Raw genomic sequence first — 22,654 nt, 5'->3', positions numbered from 1 at the left:
ATCAGTTATATCCAAATCGCAGCCTCGTCGATTTTCTGAATCAGAGTCCAGCAAAAGGTGTACCGTATCATCCTCTATGCTCTTATCATCTGCTCCATAGATAAATCACATTCCAGTTTCCAAATCTAGAATTTACCTTCAGTGAATTTATAGATAATGTTAAATCTAATTAATCAATCAATCAACATGTCATAATCCAAAATTAAGTTGAGCCTTAGCTGTATGAATTACATATATTCAATTCGCTTATTCGAACTAATTTGTGATTTATTAGGTATATATATCTATTTATATTTTAAGCTTATACCTATAGATATGGTTGTAGTATAATGCAGTGGGAATCGGGACTGCACTGTGCCCTAGCTTAGATTGCTTTTGATCCTACCTGATGTTTGATTTGGGATTTTTAATTTTCTTATAATGGAGAAATTCCAGGGCCAATGATGCGTGGTTTAAAATTCGGTGGATGATGGGCCTGCCCACTACCCTTCTCCACTTAAATACAATGCTTTTGTTTGCTACAGAGTTGATTTGGAATTTTTAATTGAAACCAGTTTTCACAGGGACAAGAAAAGGATGGGATTCATAATGGAATTTGCGGAGAACTTGATATTGAGATTAATGGAGGATCCAGTGGAGAGGGATACGAAGTTTAGGGAGCACGTGTATGCTACGAAAGAGGACCAAGAAGACATTGGAGATGTGGAGCTATCCAATGCGTCCCTATGGTTTCTGGACATTTGATAGGCACAACGCTCAGTTATTTTGGGACCCTCAAATCAGCCAAGTCCCTGGCCGTCGTGATCCCTATGATGACCTCGTTCAGGACGGTTCTTCCTCCTCCTCCGCCTAAGCTGCCTCCTTCAACTGACTTTGGTGAGCTTTTGATTTGTTACCTGTTGCAGCTTTTTTGTTATGGGGCTTTGGGAATATGTTTAAATACAGAACTTCATGATTGAGCAATTTTAATTGATATTTGAACAGTTTTTTGGCACATTTGTGTGAAGGTTATGCTAATATGATATATGGTAATATATTTCTTGTTATAACAAGTACTCTTGTTATATGAAAAGGGAAACGGAGAAGAAGATGTGCGCATGAAACTCTGGAGGAAATTAGGAACTGTGATCTGCTATAAAATTATAGGAGGGAAATAGAAGGTTTGTGTTGAGATGCACGAAGATAATAAAGGGAAACGGGAAAAAGATGCAATAAGGAACAAAGTATGCATTGATCGGTGGATTGTTTAAAATTTTTGCTATATTAAATGTCTTGAGAAAATCAACAATATAAATACTATACGGGCTTTGAGATAGAAAGATAAGTAATATAGTCGGTTTAGCCTTCTTGAGCCACATTACCTCTGACTCTACGAGGACTTGTCCTCTTGAGTGGGAGGCATTGGAGGAAGGACTGACGAACTTCTTACTTGTGTTTGGTTTAACTACTTTACTGAACTCTCAAGTAAGCTAAGCCGACCTATATTAGTTTTCTATCTCAAACTTGTTTGAGTAAATTGTTTTTCTTCAGAAATTTTAATAGAATATAAGTTATCCTTTTTTGCATCTTACCTAAGACAAACTGTGTTCCTCATTGTATCATTTTCCCAATTTTTAGCTGCCATCTTCTTGCAGGATGAGACTAGCTCGAGTAAATAAATGTCCAGTAATATCCAATGGCCCATTTGAATCTCGCTAGTTCTCCAGGGAATACCTAATGGCTTGGATGTATTCTAAGCTTTGGGGTAGTCCAGGATAGAAAAGTTAAAAAGAAAATATTAACCATATTTAAATTTTGGCTGCAACCAGTAGACTTTCACCATCTCCAACCACTTTACAACTGTAAAACAATGAAGAGATTCCTTGTACTCTAACATAGATCCTTCACACTTATGAAATAAAAGGTAAAAGAAGCTTAATTTCTTGTCAAGTTTTCTGCCCAATAATACACAATAGTGCATTTTCTTATAAATTCACAGTTTAAATAAGTAATATGTCAGATACATACCATCTTTAAGAACTCTTGACGTCTTTACCTAATTAATCGTAATACAATAACTAACTTATTTGTTTTCAAATTAGCACTATCTTGTAAGAAAAAGGATATATCATCTAATTTGAATGGATGAGTAGCACTTCTATGTAAGGGTGGCAAGTAGGCCGGTCCCAATTTAAACGGGTCAAACGGTCCTAGTCCTAGTGGTCTTTTTGTAGGAACCGGCCCGGGACCGGGATCGGGCCCGAGAACTAATGATCCCGGGCTAAACGGTCCCGGACCGCGGCTAAGTGGGCCCAACGGATACTTTGTTTTTTAAATTTTATAGAAATTAGAGAAAAAAAAAGATATTAATAAAAATATCTAAGGCAATTCCTTGTAAATGTTATTATAGAATTGTGACCTAAATTTTTTAATTCAAATTTAAAGACAAAAATATTGTAAAGATATTCAAAGCAATGCGTTATAATTTTATTATAGCATTAACAAAACATGGCAATATCTTTCTTAGTCTTCCTCCCCCCTATGGAATGAGCACACAATGTGCTAATACCACCATTGAGAAGAAAAAGAAACTAATCAAGATGTTCACCAGCTCCAACATTATGGCAAAATTGACTCTCAGTAAATTGTAATAAACTATTATCGGTATCAAGAATAGCAGGTGTAGGACGAATATGGGATTTGGTTCGGGGAGCCGGGGGCAGTGGAGGAGGAATAGATTGGCCACTAGATTCGCCAATTTTGGATTTTTCCTTATTTTTACCAAAAAGTTTTTTTTTAATAAAGCCATCTTAGTTAATCAAATAATAGAAAATAAATAAAACAAACAAAACTATAATATTAAAAATTAAGAGTTAGAACAAGTTTACCGAATTGACGAACAACTTGTTGAAAATTGATTATCGTTGAAGACTTGAAGACTTTAATTCACCAACTTCACAATTTTTTCACAAATTGTAACAAGAAAGTAAGCAATAGTAGCAATTATAGAAGAATATTAGAGAGAGATTGATGATTTTGTGAAAAAAATAAAAGAATGAGGGGGTATTTATAGTTAAAAATAGGAAATAAAGTGTAATTACAAAAAGTTTGGGTTTAAAAAAAGGTCGGGGATTAAATGGCTATTTTGTAAATATCCAACGACTATTTTTTAAAGGCCAACGGCCAGATTTTTCAAAGCCCAACGGAAAAGTTTTATTTTTTTGAATTTTGACCGTTGGGACCATTGGGACCGTTTTGGCCTGCCAAGGACCGGTTCGGTACCGGTGCCAAATGGTCCCAGACCTAGCGGTCCTAAAGTGAAGAACCGACCTTGAAGATCGGACCAGGCCACGTACACGGTTCTAACCGGTTCAAGCCTGTTTAGGCCTAGAAGCTCGTTTGGTCCGTGGTCCCGGGCCAGTCCTGGACCGGCCCACTTGCCACCCTTACTTCTATGCATGCTTAGGCAAATTCAATTATTTTTTTATGAAGTAAGGGTGTTTCATTAATCGCATCAAGCAAATGCAACAACAATAACCTAGTAGAATCCCACAAGTGGGGTCTGGGGAGGTAGTGTGTACGCAGACATTACCCCTACTCCGGAGGAGTAAAGAGGTTGTTTCTGATATACCCTCGGCTCAAGAAGATGAAAAGAGACAGTGGAACAGTAATAGCAAAGAAGCAAGAGAGATAACACCAGTCTTGTAATAACCAAAAAATAGGTAGATAAGCAACAACAATAAGCAGTAATAACTAATAATGGTACAGTACTACAGACATAATAGAGTAATATGGATACAACAAGACCCACTAGTATCCTAAGACAATACACTATTAGACTAGCCTCCTACGACCTAACCTGCAACCCTAAAAAGTAATATGGGCACAACTGAAGCCACTAGAAGCCTAAGACCAAACACAAGCTAACCTCTACCTCCTAACCTACAACTTTAATGCTCGACCTCCACAACTTCCTATCAAGGGTCATGTCCTTGGAAATCTGAAGTCGCACCATGTCCTGCATGATCACCTCTCCCCAATATTTCTTTGGCCGCCCTCTACCTTTTCTCATGCCCGTCAAGGCCGACCATTCACACCTCCTTACCGGGGCATCCATGCTTCTCCTACGCACGTGCCCCAACCATCTAAGTCTAGCTTCCCGCATCTTGTATTCCATGGGAGCCACGCCCACCTTCACTCGAATATCTTCATTCCTAATCTTATACAGTCGAGTATGCCCGCACATCCATCTCAACATCCTTATTTCTGCAACTTTTATCTTCTAGATATGAGAATTTTTGACTGGCCAACACTCTGCACCATATATCATGGCCGGTCTAACCACCGCTCTGTAGAACATATCTTTAAGTTTCGGAGGCACCTTCCTGTCACACAAAACACCATATGCTAGCCTCCATTTCATTCACCCCACCCCTATACGGTGCGTAACATCCTCATCAATCTCTCCATCCCCCTGGATAACCGACCCTTAGGTACTTGAAGCTCCCTTTCTTGGGGATGACTTGAGAGTCAAGCCTTATGTCCATGTCCGCTTCTCCCGATACGCCGCCGCTAAACTTGCACTCCACGTATTCTGTTTTAGTCCTGCTCAACTTAAAACCTTTAGATTCAAAGGTCTGTCTCCAAACCTCCAACCTCTTGTTAACACCGTCTCGCGTCTCGTCGATCGTAACAATATCATAAGCGAATAGCATATACCATGGCACCTCCCCTTGAATATGGTGTGTCACTGCGTCCATCGTCAGGGCAAATAAGGACGAGTTTAGCGCAAATCCTTGGTGTAAACCCATAACAACCGAAAAATGTTCCGAGCTGCACCTCACTGTCCTAACCCGAGTCTTAGCTCCATCATATGTCCTTAATCACCCTAATATAAGCAACCGGAATACCTTTCACCTCCAGGCATCTCCAAAGAACTTCCCTAGGGACCTTGTCATAGGCTTTTTCTAGGTCAATAAACACCATGTACAAATCCCTTTTCCTATCCCTGTACAGTTCAACCAACCTCCTTATAAGATGGATAGCTTTCATAGTAGAACGACCAGGCATGAACCCAAATTGATTATCGGATTTCGACACCGACCTCCTCACCCTCGCTTCCACTATCCTCTCCCAAACTTTCATGGTATGACTTAGTAAATTGATACCCTTATAGTTATTACAATTCTGGATATCGCATTTGTTCTTGTACATCGGTATCACGTACTCCACCTCCATTTTTCTGGTATCTTTTTTGTCCTGAAAATAATATTAAACAACCCAGTTAGCCACTCTAATCTTGCTCTACCCACCAACCTCCAAAATTCTATCGGAATTTCGTCGGGCTCGATCGCTCTGCCCCTGCGCATCTTACGCATAACCCCCACGACCTATTCGACCTTAATGCGCCTAACAGTAGCTAAAATTTCGGTAACTCTCGTAGTGTTCCAATTCCCCTAGCACAAATATGTCCCTTGTACAGATGCATAAGCAAAAATTACAAAAAGAAGATTAAGTCTGCTCATGTACAAAAGATTAGGCTATAACTAGATAGCTAACACAATCCAAAAAAAATATTCAATACTAGTTATAAGGCCTTACTTTACTAATTAAACAGATCAAGTAAGCATTTGGCTTTTAGAGAGTGACTTGGAGCTAAGTTGCTCCGACATGACAGTTTAGGTGTTGCACCCGTGTCCACACGACACTAGTATGGGTAGGTGTCAATGGTTCGGTTCGGCCGTTATTTTATAAAATTTGTACCATATCAATTTTTCGGTTATTCTATTATGTATAACCAAAATTAGACGTTTCGAAACCATCCCAATCATGTCAGTTTTACTTCGATATCGGTACGGTTCGGTTAATTTTCTGTATTTATTTAAATGTCATGTAAAATTCACCAGTAAAAGTATAATTCAATAACATACATTCTTTTATAGAACTTAGCAAAACTCCTTAGATATATTTACTGTTTAAAGGGTGATGAATTAAAAAACATGAAAGATGGCTAGAGTATAAATGCACAACTATTCGACAGCAACGTAAAAGAAACCAAGTCAAAACAAAGAAAATATAAATCACACGAGTGGAAAGATATTAACCAAGCTGGGGCTCAAGAATAAAGTCTATATTAAATATTCAAAAAGATAAATCTAAATTATATGAAAGGAAACATATTCAATACATTGTAGTTTGCTACTCATCATCGCTAGAATACTTTGTGTCTTGCTAATAAAGATACGTGAAATAACTTAGTTTAAGTATAAGTAACATAATAGGTTTTAGGAATTAGTATTTTGAGTTTAATTACTTATTGGCTTGTAGCAGTTTTCATAATTCCAAGGCCCAATGAAAAATTTAATGCTTTATTAGTTTTAAACGTACTATATTAATATATTTTCCACATGTAAAATTTATTCGGTACGGTTCGGTATTTTTTCGGCTCATTTTTATAAAATAAAAAATCTACCTAATTGTTGCTACAGTTATAGATTTATATAAAAACCTACGGTTTCTTTTAAAGAAACCTAAAAATCGGTTAGGTGCAGTACGGTTCGGTTGGTTTAGTCGGTTTTCAAATATCTATTGACACCCCTAAGTATGGGTGTGGGTATAGGATCCATACCAGATCTGGTCAAATAATTTATGGTACTTTGACTATGACAGACGGAAAAATTCGAGATGAGATACAATTTGATTCCCGAAATTAGAACCAAAACTTGGGTGAATTTGAAGAAAATAACATACCTTATCTAGAAAATCAATCCTTTACTTATCTACTTCCACACTTTACAAGCTATACGTAAGTATTTCACAAAATTTCTCATAATTTAGAGATATTTTTATATTTTTAATTATTTTTATCCGGATCCCTGCACCCGTATCTGTACTAGGAACCATATCCCCGAATTTTAGAATTTACATCTTGAAAGATCCGACCTCTAGATCCACATTCCTGTCGGACACCTGCAACTTGTCCGAGCAACTTAGACCTGGAGTTGAGATTGTATCACAGCACTTATGATTCCTTTCTGTCCAAATGCACCAAAAAATACTAGCAGGCACTATTAACTAGATTTTCTTGATGGCTTTATCTACTCTCCATAAACACCAACTGTCATAGGCATCCTTTATACTATTAGGCATGACTCAAGCTAGTCCAAAATTTGAGAAAAACAAGTTCCAAAGATCTGTTGCAATTGTACAGTGGAGGAGCAGTTGTTTGACACTTTCAGAATTAGGTTGACACATATGGCACCTATTCACAGTCTGGATACTTCTCCTGCTAAGATTGTCCTTTGTTAGGCATGCTTCATAAAAAGCTGTCCAACTGAAGCATTTCCCCTTTTTTAGCAGTTTAGTCCTCCAGATGAGCTTTCATGGCCATATGGCAATCATCTATTTGTTTGAGCAGAAATGTGTACACCATTTTTTGATAAGAGTATGTCCCCTCCCTTGAGCATCTCCATATCAGTCTGTCCCTTTCCTGTGAGTTGACTTACATCTCTCCAGTTTGGCTATTTAGTCCAATAAAGCATTCAGCCCCCAGTCCAGAATGTTTCTTCTTAGATGCAAATTTTATGTGTTATTCTCTCTGTTCTGAGCATAGTACAGCCTGGATCACTTGCTAATAGAAAAAGGCTTGGATATTCATCTTTCAGTGTGAGACTGCCCATCCACTTGTCCTTGCAAAATGATATGTGTGCTCCATTCCCTACCTTGAAGCAAGGCAAATCAATTATTATTATAACACACACCAACAGACTTACAGAATGAGAAAAATCACATTATTTTGATCTGGGGATGATTAATCAGTTAATCTTGATTTCCTCACAATTTCCTTAGTTTCCTCAAACCCAAAAAAGAAAAACAAAAAGAATTGAGGAAATGCTGCACATCCACAAACCGATAAGACCATATAGACACAGAAGGGGAAAACAAATTATGTTCATATCCACAAACCAATATGACCACAATGGTCTTAAAGTCTTAGCACACTTTATGTTCTTGAAATTAAGTAAACAACATTCGATGAGAAACAAAATTAACACAAATCAAATCAAAACGCATTAATCTCCTGAAACTTTTGTGCTCCTTGATTTTGGGGAAGGTTTGACCGCCAAAAGCAAATTTTCTCTATACAACAGTGGTTAAATTACTTTATATAACACGAACCTGATTATAAAAAAGAGAGTAAGAATTTTGCATATGTAGAAGAGCATTAACAAACAAAGGTTTCTACACAGATAATACAAATAAAGTTAATTGAAAAAAGAATTATACACTCGACAAAGCATTTTCTTTACATAAAAGGAGTTGCACTATATTACCTTCAGTCCTGAGTAAAGTTGAGATATGCAATCAAAATAGAAAATAACTTTGAATGATGGGATAAGCTAGCATAGGACATACTTTGAGCAGCACTTAAATCAAAGTAAAAGATGATTTCCTTTGACATTGAATTCTATCAATAAAATAAATAAAGTTTAATTGCTTATAGATTATGAAGTTAGGCTATTATGAGATAAAATAATAGATGATTTCCCTGATTGAAATAATTGACATTATCAAATGGAGCTTTATCATTAGTCATTGTAGATTCATTTTTGTTAACATAACTTTACTTCTTTCCTCGAGCTTTCTTGCACTTCGGAAACATCTCAAGAGCACTTTTTATCCTCCTTTTTATATGACCTAGCCCATCTTTCTTTTTCAAACTTTTGGCTTGTGTGAGAACATCTTTATCATTGATTTCTCTTGGAATGCCTCTTCTTGGACTATTACTACAAAGAAGCTGTCACCTCATGATTTGTTTCAATTTTGAACTTTGCTCATTTGCACATGTTACTGCTAGCTTATAGCCGTCATCCCTTTCAGAACTTTAATTTTTTAACAATTCATATTGGTCAACTTCAAATAATTTTCATGAAGATTATATTCATCAAGCATCGTATTCCAAGCATCCATAACTTCTTTCTCATCCACATACTCATACATGCACTTTCTAAAATCACCATGAAAAGAGGCATACCTTTTATAAATTTGGTTGAGGTGTTTAGCTGCATTTTGTTCTATATGCTAGACACACAACCTGTGATGAACTTGAGGCATGACAATTGAAATAGCCTTACTCATTGCAACTTCTTGATCTTTACAAATTGTTTGTGTTCTTTTTTTCAGACATCGTTGTAAGAAACGACTCAAACTATCATTGAAATTATTCACAAGTGTCAGGGTCCTTTTCATTTTGCACCCCTAATGTGTGCTCTTTTTTTTTTTAATTTGCACCCTATCCTATTTTTTTTAATGATTTGCACCCTAGTCTATTTATCTCCTTGCAAAACTATAAAAATGCTTTTTTTTAAATACTTTTCGCAAGGGCAAAGTAAGCAAAATACAAATAAGAAAAAAAAAAGCATACCGCATAAAATAAATGAACTCAAATATGAACAAAAGTACTTTATCTCTTTTTCCAGAAAGCTAAACTATCACGATAAGCTCAAATTTTAGTCAAAGAGTATGTGTCATCTTGGCTCTTGTTGAGCCTAACGGTTAGACAAACACAGTGTCTATGGTTCCTGTGTGTTTATAATTGGCTCTCTAAGAAAGTTTATGCTCTTTGTTTTGGAGTGGAAACAGGAGATGGCTATGTTTAGTTCGGTGTTGGTGTCGGAAGTTGCTGTTCGGGACTCAAATTAGATCTCTCTTTTTAATGGAATGGTGGTAGTCCTTTGTCAGGTTTCTTTACAGAATGGGTATATAATTTGTCATGTGATGATTTACTCTGAATTTCTAAAGCTTTCAATTCTCCTTCTTCATTCAATCTTTCTGTCTATCCTTGATATTAAGCTGATGATTTGGTAATGTTGCAAGTGTTATATTGCCTCGGTTAAATTTACTCATGGAAAGCTCAAACCTAATTTTATTCAGGCTAAGATGGTAGATGGTTGGGAGAGTTTTGAGCCAATTCAGCTTCCTACATATAAAGATATATTTAGGAATATATTATTTGTATTTTACCTTTTTTACTCTCGTGGAAAATATACAAAAATGAACAGTTTTATGTTTTGCAAGGAAATAAATAGGCTAGAGTGCAAATCGTTTAAAAAAAATAGAGCAGTAAAAAATTAGAGCACACAGTAGGGGTGCAAAATGCAAAGGACTCGATGTCTCTTCCAAAGATAAGGAAGGTAGAGTTTTGATGGAAGAGGCTCAGATTAGACGAAGATGGCAGACATATTTCCATAAACTTCTGCACGAAGAGGGTGATAGGGACATTGTGTTGGGCGACTTGGAGCATTCCGAGATGCGCTGGGATTTCGGGTATTGTAGGCGCATAAGAGTAGAGGAGGTCGAGGGGCCTATGCGTAAGATGCACAATGGTAGAGCTACCGAGCCAGATGAAATACCTGTGGAATTTTTGGAAGAATGCGGATAGGGCAGGTTTGGAGTGGCTCACTAGGCTGTTCAATGTCATTTTTAGGACGAAGAAGATGCCCGATGAATCGAGGTGGAGTACGATGATTCCTCTGTATAAAAACAAAGGCGATATCCAAAGTTGTTGTAGTTATAGGGGGATTAAGCTGCTAAGCCACACTATAAAAGTTTGGGAGAGGGTTGTTGAAGTGAGGGTGAGGACCAGTGTGTCCATTTCTAAGAACCAGTTCGGTTTCATGCCGGGGCGTTCGACTATGGAAGCCATTCACATTGTGAGGAAATTGGTGGAGCAGTATAGGGAGATGAAGAAGGACTTGCACATGGTGTTCATTGACCTAGAGAAAGCATATGACTAAGTCGAGAGAGGTGCTCTGGCGATGCTTGGAGGATAAAGGGGTCCCAGTAGCCTACATTAGGTTGATTAAAGACATGCCTGATGAAGCTAAGACTTGGGCGGGAGGAGACTCAGAACACTTTCCGGTTATGATGGGTTGCACCAGGGATCAACTCTTAGTCCATTCCTATTTTCCTTGGCGATGGACGCATTAACGAGACACATTCAAGGTGAGGTGCTATGGTGTATGTTATTTACGGATAATATAGTTTTAATTGACGAGACGCAGGGTGGTGTTAACGAGAGGCTGGAGGTTTGGAGGCAGACCCTAGAGTCTAAAGGTTTCAAGTTGAGCAGGACCAAGACGGAATACATCGAGTGCAAGTTCAGCAACGGTACCTATGAAGGAGGTGAGGCTTGATATGCAAGTCGTCCCCAAGAGAGGTAGTTTCAAGTATCTTGGATCTATAATACAAGGTAACGGGGAGATTGATGAAGATGTCACACATCGTATCAGAGCAGGATAGATGAAGTGGAGGCTCGCTTCCGGTGTCTTGTGTGATAAGAATGTGCCGCTGAGACTTAAAGATAAGTTCTACAAGGTTGTAGTTAGACCGACTATGTTGTATGGAGCAGAGTGTTGGCCGGTCAAGAACTCTCATACCCAGAAGCTAAAAGTAGCTGAGATGAGGATGTTGAGGTGGATGTGTGGGCATACCCGATTGGATAAGATTAGGAATGAGGTTATTCGAGAAAAGGTGGGAGTGGCCCCTGTGGAGGATAAGATGCATGAGGTGAGGTTGAGATGGTTCGGGCATGTTAAGAAGAGAAGTATAGAAGCCTCGGTTAGAAGGTGCGAGCAGCTAGCCTTGGTGGCAGTAGGAGGGGTGGAGGTAGGCCTAAGAAGTTTTGGGGAGAGGTTATTCGGCGGGACATGGCGCAGCTGAAGCTGACTGAGGACATGGCCCTAGACACGAGGGTGTGGAGGTCAAAGATTAGGGTAGAAGGTTCGTAGGTAGTTGAGTGTTTGTATGTGTCTTACTCAGTTCGCTAGCATCAGTGTTAGTATGATGTCTTTTATTCATAGATGACTATTATTATCTAGAATTTGACTGCATTCTTGGATTCTATCTTATTTTATCTTGTTGTTATTCCTTCTTGTTGCAATTACTTTTTCTTTTTCAGTCGTTCTCTAGCCGAGGGTCTATCGGAAACAACCTCTCTGCTCTTCCAGGGGTAGGGGTAAGGCTGCATACATCTTACTCTTCCCAAACCCCACTTGTGGGTATAGCTGTCCAACGGGACGGGACGGGACGAGATGACATTTAAGCGGGACGGGACGGGACAGGACGGGTTCGTGGGCCTTAAGTGTATTTTTTTTTTAAAAAGTCTAGTTTTTTGAAAATTACTTTGTTTTTAAAGTTTGCAACGGCTAGATTTTTGACTAACTATTTAATAAACTTAAATGTTACTATGTTAAAATGAAAATTAGAAAACTAAGTAAAGAATTATAAAATATTAAAACAAAAGACTTGTAATGAAATATTCTAGTAATTATAAATTTATAATAGAGTTATAATTTATTTAATATAATTTCAAAGTATTAACTATTAAGTAACTAAAACAATTCATAAATAAAATTCAACGCTTAGAGCCTTTTATTTTATTAATAGAACTTTCAAATCTCAAATACAAATATAATTCTTTTGAAAAGCACCTAATCTACGCAGTCACCTTCTAGGAAGGGTTCTGTTTGAACTAGGTCTCTTAGTAGCCAATTACAAATTATCATACTAATATTTGTAAGCTCCTATATAGCTTCTTTGTAACTTATCAATAATATCTCTTGGACATTCTGCTGGAATTGACAATGTTGATTGGTGTTCCATGAGCTCCATGCCGTCATCGCTCCCAGTGGTTAGTATCTCATTGTATTCTTCTTCTTCCCTAGTGGTTAATTTTTCAAAACCAAGATTTCTTCTTTCTGAATTAATCCAATCTCTGAATAATACGGAAATCTCTAGACTGTCCTCCGCTAATGAATGTCTATGATCTTCAATTTGAAATCTTGCCGCGCTAAAAGCACTCTCCGATGCTACTGATGATGCTTGAATAGCCAGGATATCTCGGGCCATAATTGAAAGTGTTGGAAAAGCCTTGCCACGCTCCCTCCACCATGACAAAAGTTGTTCTTTGCCTTCTTCGTCTTTAATATTTTCCAATCCTTGATTAAGATAAGAATCAAGTTCATCATCAATAGAGGAATCAAAACCTGTTATATCATTCATATCTTCCCATAAAACTTCTGCTCTAGACTTAGAAGTAGAAGGAGCAGTTTCACAACCAGTTGTATCCATAGATTTGATCTAGCATAAGAATATATGCTAGCTTGGCAGTTTTCGAGAGATGGTTGTTCATTTTCTTGAATTTCTAAATTCTCATAAATTTTACGAACAAGTCCCTTTGCACCTCTTAGTTTTAAAGATGGGTTAAGTAGAGTAGAAATTAATAAACTTTGGGAATAGGGAAAAAATACTTTTTAAATTTTAAAATCATTTCTTTAATGGCCGGTGCACAAGTTGGATTTGTTTTATACTTACCAAGTACAACAAAAATTTCACAAATATACCATAATATTTGTGTAATAATAGGATAATATATACCAGAAAATTGTTTTGTAGTATAATAAAATTTTTCTAAAAATTTAGTAAGCTCTCTGATCGCATCCCAATTAGAATCAACAATTTGATCAACAGGGTGAGCATTATGCATATTAAATACCTTTTGGATAGGCACCCGATAATCATAAGTAACTTTAAGCATTTCATAAGTAGAATTCCACCTAGTACAAATATCTTTTGGAACTTTTCTAAATGGAAGGTTAGCACTAGCACATTGTTGAGCAAATTCACGAATTCTACTTTGTTTATGAGCACGAAAAATATAGCCACAAGCATGTTGTATTTTACTACAAGCATCAGAAAATAAATTAAGACCATCTTTTACAACCAAGTTAAAAATATGACATGCACATCTAACATGAAAAATTGTTGGATTAATTGGAGAAAGTCTAGATTTTAAGCTATTTGCCGCGGTTGTGTTAGCAAAAGCATTATTTAAGGTGATAGTTAAAACTTTATTAATGAGTCCATAAAAATCAAGTATTTGTAGAACAGTAGTTGCAATATATGCTCCAGTGTGTTTTGAATCAACAAATTTATAACCAATAATACGTTTTTGCAAGTTCCAGTGATGATCAACCCAATGACATGTAACAGTTAAATAATCACAACCATTAGGACTACGACCTATATCAGATGTGATAGACACTTTACAATCTAAGTGAAAAAATACACAACGAATATACTGAAGATATTCGGTTTGAAATTTAAAAACATCATTTCTAACCGTGGTCTTAGGAAAACCTTGAAAAACAGGGTTATAAGTTTCTTGTATATAATGCACAAAAGCAGGGTGAGAAGGAAAAGTAAAAGGTAAGCCACAGACAGCCACCATTTTTGCTAAGTTCTCACGATCTCTATCTTTGTTATATTTGCGTAAAACATGACCAGAAGCAGGGTCAAGTTGTTGTTGAATTTGATTAGAACCAGATCCACTAGGAGTGCCAGAACTGATGGTAGGATCTATAATTTTTCCGGCTTCTATGTTTAGCTTGTATCCATAAAGATTTGTGATCCTTTCTTAAGTGTCTAGTTAAACCCCCCGTCTCACCACTTGTTGAGTGTGCAAATACTTGCTTACATTTTTCACATATAGCACGATGATTGACTTTATCATGTTTAAAAAATTTCCATATAAGTGATGTTTTGGGACGTTCAGGCTTAGGCTTACCCCTTAGTAAAGCTCCAGACTGAGATTGACTCTGAGTTGGAGCTTGTGTTGCGGGACTAGTGGGTGTTTCATCTAATTCTTCTTCCTCATTTTCTTCATCCTCTAAAAAATATCATTACCAAATTGTCTTTGTAAAGCTTCATGATCTAATTGTTCTCCGACATGAACATCATAAAATGTGGGGGGTTGGGAAAATGAAGTTTCATCAACATGAGTCATTTCATCAATATGCTTTCTAACTCTAGGTCTAGGAGAAGGGTTAGGATTAGGATTACTACTACTTTCACCTTTACTATTTTTTTTTACTACTTTTTTAAAAATACCAAATACATTTTTAGGTGCCATAATTTAAATATGAAATTAAATTAAAAAAGCTAACACAAATATTAAACACACAAATGAAATACGAAAATATAACACGTAAAGTAAACACAAAAACTAAGCACTAAAATGATACGCAAAAATTATATATTAAAATTAGGAGATGGAACGAGTGCACCAGGATTAAATATTGAAACTTGAAGAAATTGCCCAAATTATTGCTCCAAATACTTGATGAATTAATTTGAAGCTTGAAAGTTGTTCCAAAAAATTTGCCCAAATACTTGAAAGATATCGCTTGATACTTGATAGTAACAAAATTGAGAGAATAATATAGAATATAGATAGAATATTAGAATATAAGAGATTTGAGAGAAAAGATTGATTTTTTATGGGAAAAAATGAAAAAGAATGGAGGGTATTTATAGTAGAAAATAGGGCCAAAGTGTAATTTAATAAACTTAGGGGTTATATTAAAAGTTTGGGGGGGGGGAGGGTAGGGGGTGTTTTGGGGGGTGTAGGGGCTGTTTGGACCGTTGGCAACGGCTATTTTTGCCATTTATGCCGTTGCCCAACGGCTAGTTTTAAAAAAAAAAAAAAAATTCTGGCGGGACGCGGGACGAAACGGGACGGGACAAACGGGACGAAATGGCTGTCCCGTCCCATCCGTGTCCCGTTTAACATTGGCCCATCCCATTTAACTTGAAGCGGGACGGGGGCGGGACGGGACGGCCCGTCCCGTTGGACAACCTTACTTGTGGGTAACTACTGGGTTTGTTGTTGTTGGTACATTAATAAAAGAAGAAGAGATTGAGGCGTTTACTTCCGGGGTTTCACTGCTCCACTATTAGAGTTGACAAGAACATCAAACATCTTTTGCTTTCTTAGGGAAAAGAATAAATACCATTTATCGTCACGTGATGGTATTTAGAATATGGCCAAGTATTATAAAAGATATGAATACATATCTCTAATGGTACATATGATTATTGCAGAAGGAATAAAATCATAAAATCAGTTTTGGCAGGTTACAGTGATTTTGACCTAGCCATTACCTGCCATGTATTCTGTTCGGCTCTTTTGTGATGTCAGGGTTTATTTTCAAGAATTATAGCTGTAAGGTGCCAGTATAAAGGGTGAAATCTACCAATTGCAGTCAAAATTTAACTATGGTTAATATTTTTTTGACTTTATCTACCTTATTAACTATGGTTAATATTCTTTTGAATATTAGTAGCTGGGGGTAATTACAGAACTCTTAGTTATTTTATCTAAGACATGAGAGGTATAATTTCAAGAACTTCTGAACTTTGCAAATTTCGTGCTTTCTGGTTGGAAGTCATGATTTAATTGTTTCAGGTAACATGAGCCTTAATTAATCTGATCCTTTGACTAGTTTATTTCCCTTCAATTATGAAGAGTAGATTTCATGAGAGACAAGTGTGACTTCTACCCTTTTTTTTTGGTTAGGTCAAAATGCTTTCACTGTATATTTCCATTAAATATGGATGGATGGAAATTCACGCAGACCAGCCGCGATTAGGAAAAAGGTTAGGTCAAAACCAAAATGGTTATAGACAAGATGCATTTGAAGGACGGTTGAGTATCATATAGAGAAATGAGAAGTCTATGGTGCAACGTCTGCAATGTACCTCCATAATAGGGTGGAGGATGATATTGCTATTTGTACAAAAGGGAGCTCTAAGAGTTGGCTTGTGGACCGAGTTAGCTTTCTCAGTTTCTGTTTGTACTTCAATTTCCAATCGAATGTGGCTCTACATGACTTAGTTTGTTGCCACATCTCTTACATGAGTCAACTTTTGCATCAGTTTGTACAGAAATTTATGTGTCGATGGAACGTAGCTCTATGCTAGTTTATAGCCATATTGCTTGCCTTTGCTGTTTGCGTCATTCGCCCTATAAAATATTCAAAACTCCCGTTTGTGGGAATAGAACAGAAACTTCATTGGTTGGTTTTTTTGTATATTGTTGAGTGAAATGAACAAGAGAATGGGTTGGCCAGAAAATATGCATGACAAACAGGCAAAGTACACTTTGATCTCTTTTGTAATGACATTAGTCTCTAGGTCCTCTGCTCTCACCTCAGCTATTTTACATGGTACACAAGCTACGTTTTACCAGATAGAAAGCGATCACCTAATTTTATTGCTCTATTACATTCAAATGTAAGTCTCCCGGATTCTTTATTCTAACTTTATCGACCGTTAGACCAAACCTTGGGAGTAAGAGTTCACCTTGATCATATTTGGGAGAAAACTGTGTTGCTTTTTTCTTTTTTTGATAAAGGCAACAAGTATATTGCTTCAGCTCATTAAATTTATTTGGTGAAAAGTACATGGATTTCTTGCTACATAATAGATTAACCGAGGTATTGATTTGTGAATCTCAGTGGATGACTTAAAATGTTGAAGCTCACATCTGATCTTGGTTTACATGCAGTGTAGTCAGGAGGAACTGCCAAAGAAGGTCGAAGCTTTTCTACACGAACTGCTTATGTAATGTCTTTGTTTCTGAACTTTGTAGCTGGCGAGGGGCCTGGGATAATTTGTATAAATCTCAGTAGTTCAGCTATGTTGAGAGGGAACTTGTTGAATTAGCATACGAACATTATACTACACTCAATTGTCAACATCCTGATGCCATTTCCCACCAACTTTCGACTGCTAGAATGTGGCATCGACATAGATTCCCAACATATCAACTTCTCAGTCATTAACCCAATACTGAAAAGATGGACGTATCAGTCTTGTGGAGTTCAAAATTTCATTTACTACCCAGAGTCTCCCCTGATTCAAGTTGTATCCTCTGTAACAGCTGAACGTAGCAGCAGACACTGGAAAATAAAAGATCAGGCCATGGGCAACAGAAGAACATAACTGCTGCAAACGTATCGCCATTATCACATATCCCTTGATTGTGAGTTTAACAATGTATAGCAAGGGAGATAACATTTCAGCTTGCAATAACTAACAAATTGAATTCGCAACGAAGCTGGAAGTTATCTCTCACAAGAATTCAATAGAGAGCAAGTGTGATGGTGCAATGAGATGCCAATACATCCAGTGAAAACTAAATCAAAATAATAACGTAAATACCCAAATGAACTAGCAGAATTCAAACTTCATTATGCATGGACAGGACATTGCATAGGCACGCACGCCGTTACAGCATCGACAAAATCATTCAGAAGAATACAAAGCACGAAGCCTTAACATGTAAGATGCTACAAAAGTGGTATCGAGCTATCTATACAATGGATACCCCCAAACTTCCCAATCTCACCCAAACTAAGTCTTACAAGCACAACAAAACATTGGGTAAACAGATATACTAAGATAATCATTATAATCTCATTCGGATTTACTTGAACTGGAATTAGGAGCATCGTCTTTCTCATCCGCAGCAGACTCAACCTGTTTATATGCCTTTGAGATTTCTTCAACTGGTATCAAAGGAATGTAGTTGACAACAATATAACCTTTCTTCTTCAAGTCAGCAACTAGTTGATTATACTTCTCCGACCAGTGAGCAGCAGTAGGAGCAGCCATCTGTGCGATTCCATGCAACGGTGCACAATGATTTATATGATACCAGAGTACTGCCACTTGACTAGTAGCCAATTGCTTGGACAATGCACCAGCGTGATTGATAGCTGCGCGAGGACCAGCAACTTGGACTTCCTTGAACAAGTTTTGTGCTACTTCTGATGCCTTCTGAAACACGGACTGGGCTTTGCTGACAACCTTCTTGGCCAAGGGAGGAGCATGCTCATCAAATTTTGCTGCTCCATCGTCCACCTAACAGCCAGAGATGTTTGTTGTGTTAACAACAATAATGAGGAAGTCAAACCACAAATGCTCATTATATTCTTTTCACTAGACTTCATAATATCTTTATCAGAATTTGGGAGCAATGAAATTGCCGTTAGAAATGATGCAGATTGCAGGAAACTAACTTCATGTGAGGCAGCCAGATGTAAAAATTTAACTTGCAGTCCGAATAGCTCATAATAATCACATGGCTGAAGTAAAAATTGCCAGGCACCATATTTAGCAGTATTAAGGTAAGTGTTCCAGAAGAAAGCAAGAGCTCCTACATGTACAACTCCCTCTAATTTAATTACACCAGCAAGTCCTATCAGGTTCTTATCCCATACTCTTAATAGCTAACTTTAAGTTAATCAACTACTTGAATGTATTGTTCCAACTTTACAGAGATGTCCTCAAAGGGGGAACTATTAACATTCTAATAAGCGCCAAAATACTAGTGATATATAAGAAAGGAAACTGTTAAAAACTTATTCCAACCATAGCAGTCACGGTAAAACTAGATTGGACAATTTCACATAAGCTAATTATAACTACTAGCAGAAGCCACGAACACATCTTCATTTCTCACAGATAACATAGCCCAAGGGTCATTAACTAATTATCAATCAAATTGATAAACAGTTGTATAAAAAAGACACTGCTGTATAGGCAAAAAGTTCATTTACCTTTTAACAGAGATATATCATCACCGTTCAATACACAGCAACATAACAACAACATAATCAATGAAAGCAACAATTTAACAGGACATAAGAAAAGATTTAATACCTTCTGGTCTAGGAAAACAAGGACTTCATCAGGAACACCTTTAAGCCTCTCGTAAACAGGCCTTACCACGGTAGTTACCGCGTTCTCTACAGTACCCACAGTCGATCTCAGAGGCCCCGAGTTCTGCTTCGCGTATTCATACAGATTTGACACCAAAACCGCAGTGTTTATAGCCAACACCCTTACAAACCCTAGATGTTTCAAATTTCCCTCACTTTTCTCCATCTCAACCTACAGATCATAAATCAGACAATCATTAATTACTAATTAAACCCAAAAAAATCACAAATTGATTGGATGAACATCATAATATGAAATTAACATTAAAATTGATTAGATCGAGATATTAAACAAACCTTGTTGGTAGCCATATTTTTGCGTTCTCGATCAACTTGTTAGGAACTTTGATCTGCTTCAGCTATTGCTGATGCAAAATGAGAAGGTTGTTGGGTAATAAAGGAAGATGCGGGAATATATAGCTGATAATCTAAGGGCTATGAAAGAGTCACGTGTCGTAGGGTATGGGGTCACGAGAGATTCCTCAATCGAGAATCAACGAAGCGTTTGAGGAAATGCGTATTTCTAGCTATGGGTAGAAGCTTCGCGAAGGACACGTGGCATTCTGTTTGAGGGCAGTGCGAAATATCTCGATGCACACTCTTCTCTTACCGCCTATTTAGTTTTTTTTTTTTTTTGGTTCTCACCGAGGAGTGTGCATACCCGCTTTGAGGCCGATTGATCGGAAATTAGTCAAGCATGATGTTTAATATATATATATATATATATATATATATACTTTTAAGTATGATGTTTAAAATGTATACTCTCTCCGATTTAATTTATGTGAACTTGTTTGACTAGGCACGAAATTTAAGAAAAAATAAAGACTTTTGGAATTTAAGGCCCTAAATAAGTTAAAAAGGGGCCAGAGTATTTGTGTGGTAATAAAAGCTTCTTATTAAGGGTAGAGTTGTAAGTTTATACTAAATTGTTTCCAAATTTAGAAAGGGTTCATTCTTTTTGGAACGGACTAAAAAGGAAATAGGTTCACATAAACTGGAACGGAAGGAGTATATATTTTTAAGTATGTATGATGTTTAAAATTTATTTATATTTTTAAGTATAATGTTTAAAATATATTTACACTTTTAAACATGATGTTTAAAATATATTAAATAGTCACTTTTAAGCATGATGTTAAAATCATATGCTTCTTGTACAGAAGCCATTAGTTGTTTTGTAAGTCATTCTTGGGATAATTTCCATTTACTGAATTCTCTAATATGAAGTAAACCTCTTTTTTCTCTTAATACGTGTATACGGTTAAAATCGGGCCTACTCGATTGTGCTATTTGATCGAGATCAGGGGATTGCATCGAGGGTTAGCCTCGTAATGAATCAGACCAGAATACGAAGACGAGGTATCAAGTCCAAGGATCGAGATGTCAGTCGAGATCGAGGCCAGCAGCGATCGAGACCAAATATGACAAACTTCGAGCAAAGCGCAATAACGGAAAAGTGAGACATCTGTGACCAACCGGAGATCATGGTGTAAATCTCGGGAACAGATCAAAGCAAGGACAGTTATCTAGTTAATCATGGGATTTACTTCCGGAATTAAAATTGTACCATAAATAGGATTTATCTACTATATTAAGGGGATCCTAATCATCTTGTAAACATCTTACATTCAGGGAAATCAAAGGAATACAATATTCTCTCTTTGAATTGCATTTTCTTGTTCGTCAGTTTGTTGCATTTTATTTGTTCTCGCGCAACTAGCTCAAGGGTATTCAAGTTCGAGGGCTAAGCTCTGTTCAGACACTGATTCGCCTTACATTATCGTTAATTTCTATTATTACTCTTTACATTTGTTAATTGATACTAGGTGAAATCACGTATCCTTAAAACCACATTATAAGTTTAATTGTTATCTGGGCTTTAGGGTAAACATACGCCATTTATCAAAGCTTTGACCACCAGCACTATATTGTTGGGAGTTGTTGAGTCTTTTCATTAGGGGCAAGAAGAATAAAAAGCTCAATAACTATTGTACCACTACACTGAAAGGAAAAACTGGGTTAATCCTTGGGGTCATTTGTATCTATATCCGTTTTTTGGGTCACATTTTAATTTGTATCCGCTTTACAAAAAATTGCAACCGTACCCACTTTTTCGCGTAACTCCAGCATACGGAGTTGAAGTAGCAAAGGCAATCACGCAAAACTTCAGCATTCTAGTAGACGGGTCTGAAGTAGCAAGTGTGCTGAAGTTTTTGTTTGTAATTGCTGAACTTAAGCATAATAGCTGAAGTTTTGTTCTCTATTTGCTGAAGTTTTTGTTTGTAATTGCTGAACTTAAGCATAGTAACTGAAGTTTTGTTCTCTATTTGCTGAAGTTTTTGTTTGTAATTGCACTAAATAAGCTAAAGTTTTTTTGTCCTAGGTTCATTAGTTTTGTCATTAAGCTTTTTCAAAAACTTCAGCAGAAGATGCTGAAGTTATTTAATTCATTTATAAAAACTTCAACACTAAATAAGCTGAAGTTTTTTTGTCCTAGATAAGCTTTTTCAAAAACTTCAACAGAATATTGTCACGACCCAAATTTTCCACCCTCGGGAGTCGTGATGACGCCTACTAATGAGAGCTAGGCAAGCCAATCCTTAACTGCTTACATCATTAACAATTACTTCTTTTAACAATTATCAGCGATAACATGAAAGCAACGGAATTAACTAAATAAGCGGAAGACTTAAAATTTAAAGAGACTGAACAACAATGCGAGAATCAACGTATGCCCTACCCAAGAACTGGTGTCACATTACTCACGAACTTCTAAGAGTGCTAAATACAACCGTTTGAAAGAAAATTATAAATTGTTTGTCTCGAATATATGAGATAACAGATGGAAATAAAAGATAGAAGAGACGTCGAGCCTGCGAACGCCTGCAAGGCTACCTCATGTCTCACTGGACTGAAGGTTGGCTCCCGCGCTACTACTGCTGTCCAAAACCTTGATCTGTGCAAAAGAGCACAGAGCGGAGTATCAGCACAACCGACCCCATGTGCTGGTAAGTGTCTGGCCTAACCCCGACGAGGTAGTGACGAGG

At 37.0% G+C, this 22,654-nt stretch overlaps 1 protein-coding gene and 1 long non-coding RNA gene across 2 annotated transcripts; one reads left to right on the top strand and one right to left on the bottom strand.

Annotated features, from left to right (window-relative positions):
• The first annotated feature begins 280 nt into the window (after positions 1-280).
• Positions 281-17,576, top strand: LOC104227712 (uncharacterized). Its single transcript, XR_011404290.1, has 2 exons — positions 281-876; positions 17,387-17,576. It is a non-coding gene; the product is annotated as an uncharacterized lncRNA (long non-coding RNA).
• A 476-nt stretch (positions 17,577-18,052) lies between these two features.
• LOC104242141 (REF/SRPP-like protein At1g67360) lies at positions 18,053-20,156 on the bottom strand. The gene is made up of 3 exons (XM_009797140.2): positions 19,902-20,156; positions 19,546-19,776; positions 18,053-18,744 (listed from the first exon to the last, which is right to left on the bottom strand). The coding sequence occupies exons 1-3, from the start codon at positions 19,914-19,916 to the stop codon at positions 18,298-18,300; spliced, it is 693 nt and encodes a 230-aa protein (XP_009795442.1). The 5' UTR covers positions 19,917-20,156; the 3' UTR covers positions 18,053-18,297.
• Positions 20,157-22,654: the final 2,498 nt, after the last annotated feature.

Source organism: Nicotiana sylvestris, chromosome 12 (genome assembly GCF_000393655.2).
Source record: "Nicotiana sylvestris chromosome 12, ASM39365v2, whole genome shotgun sequence".
Classification (NCBI taxonomy): Eukaryota; Viridiplantae; Streptophyta; class Magnoliopsida; order Solanales; family Solanaceae; genus Nicotiana; species Nicotiana sylvestris.
Note: the sequence above shows the minus strand (reverse complement) of the source record. Positions and strands in the feature narration are given on the sequence as shown.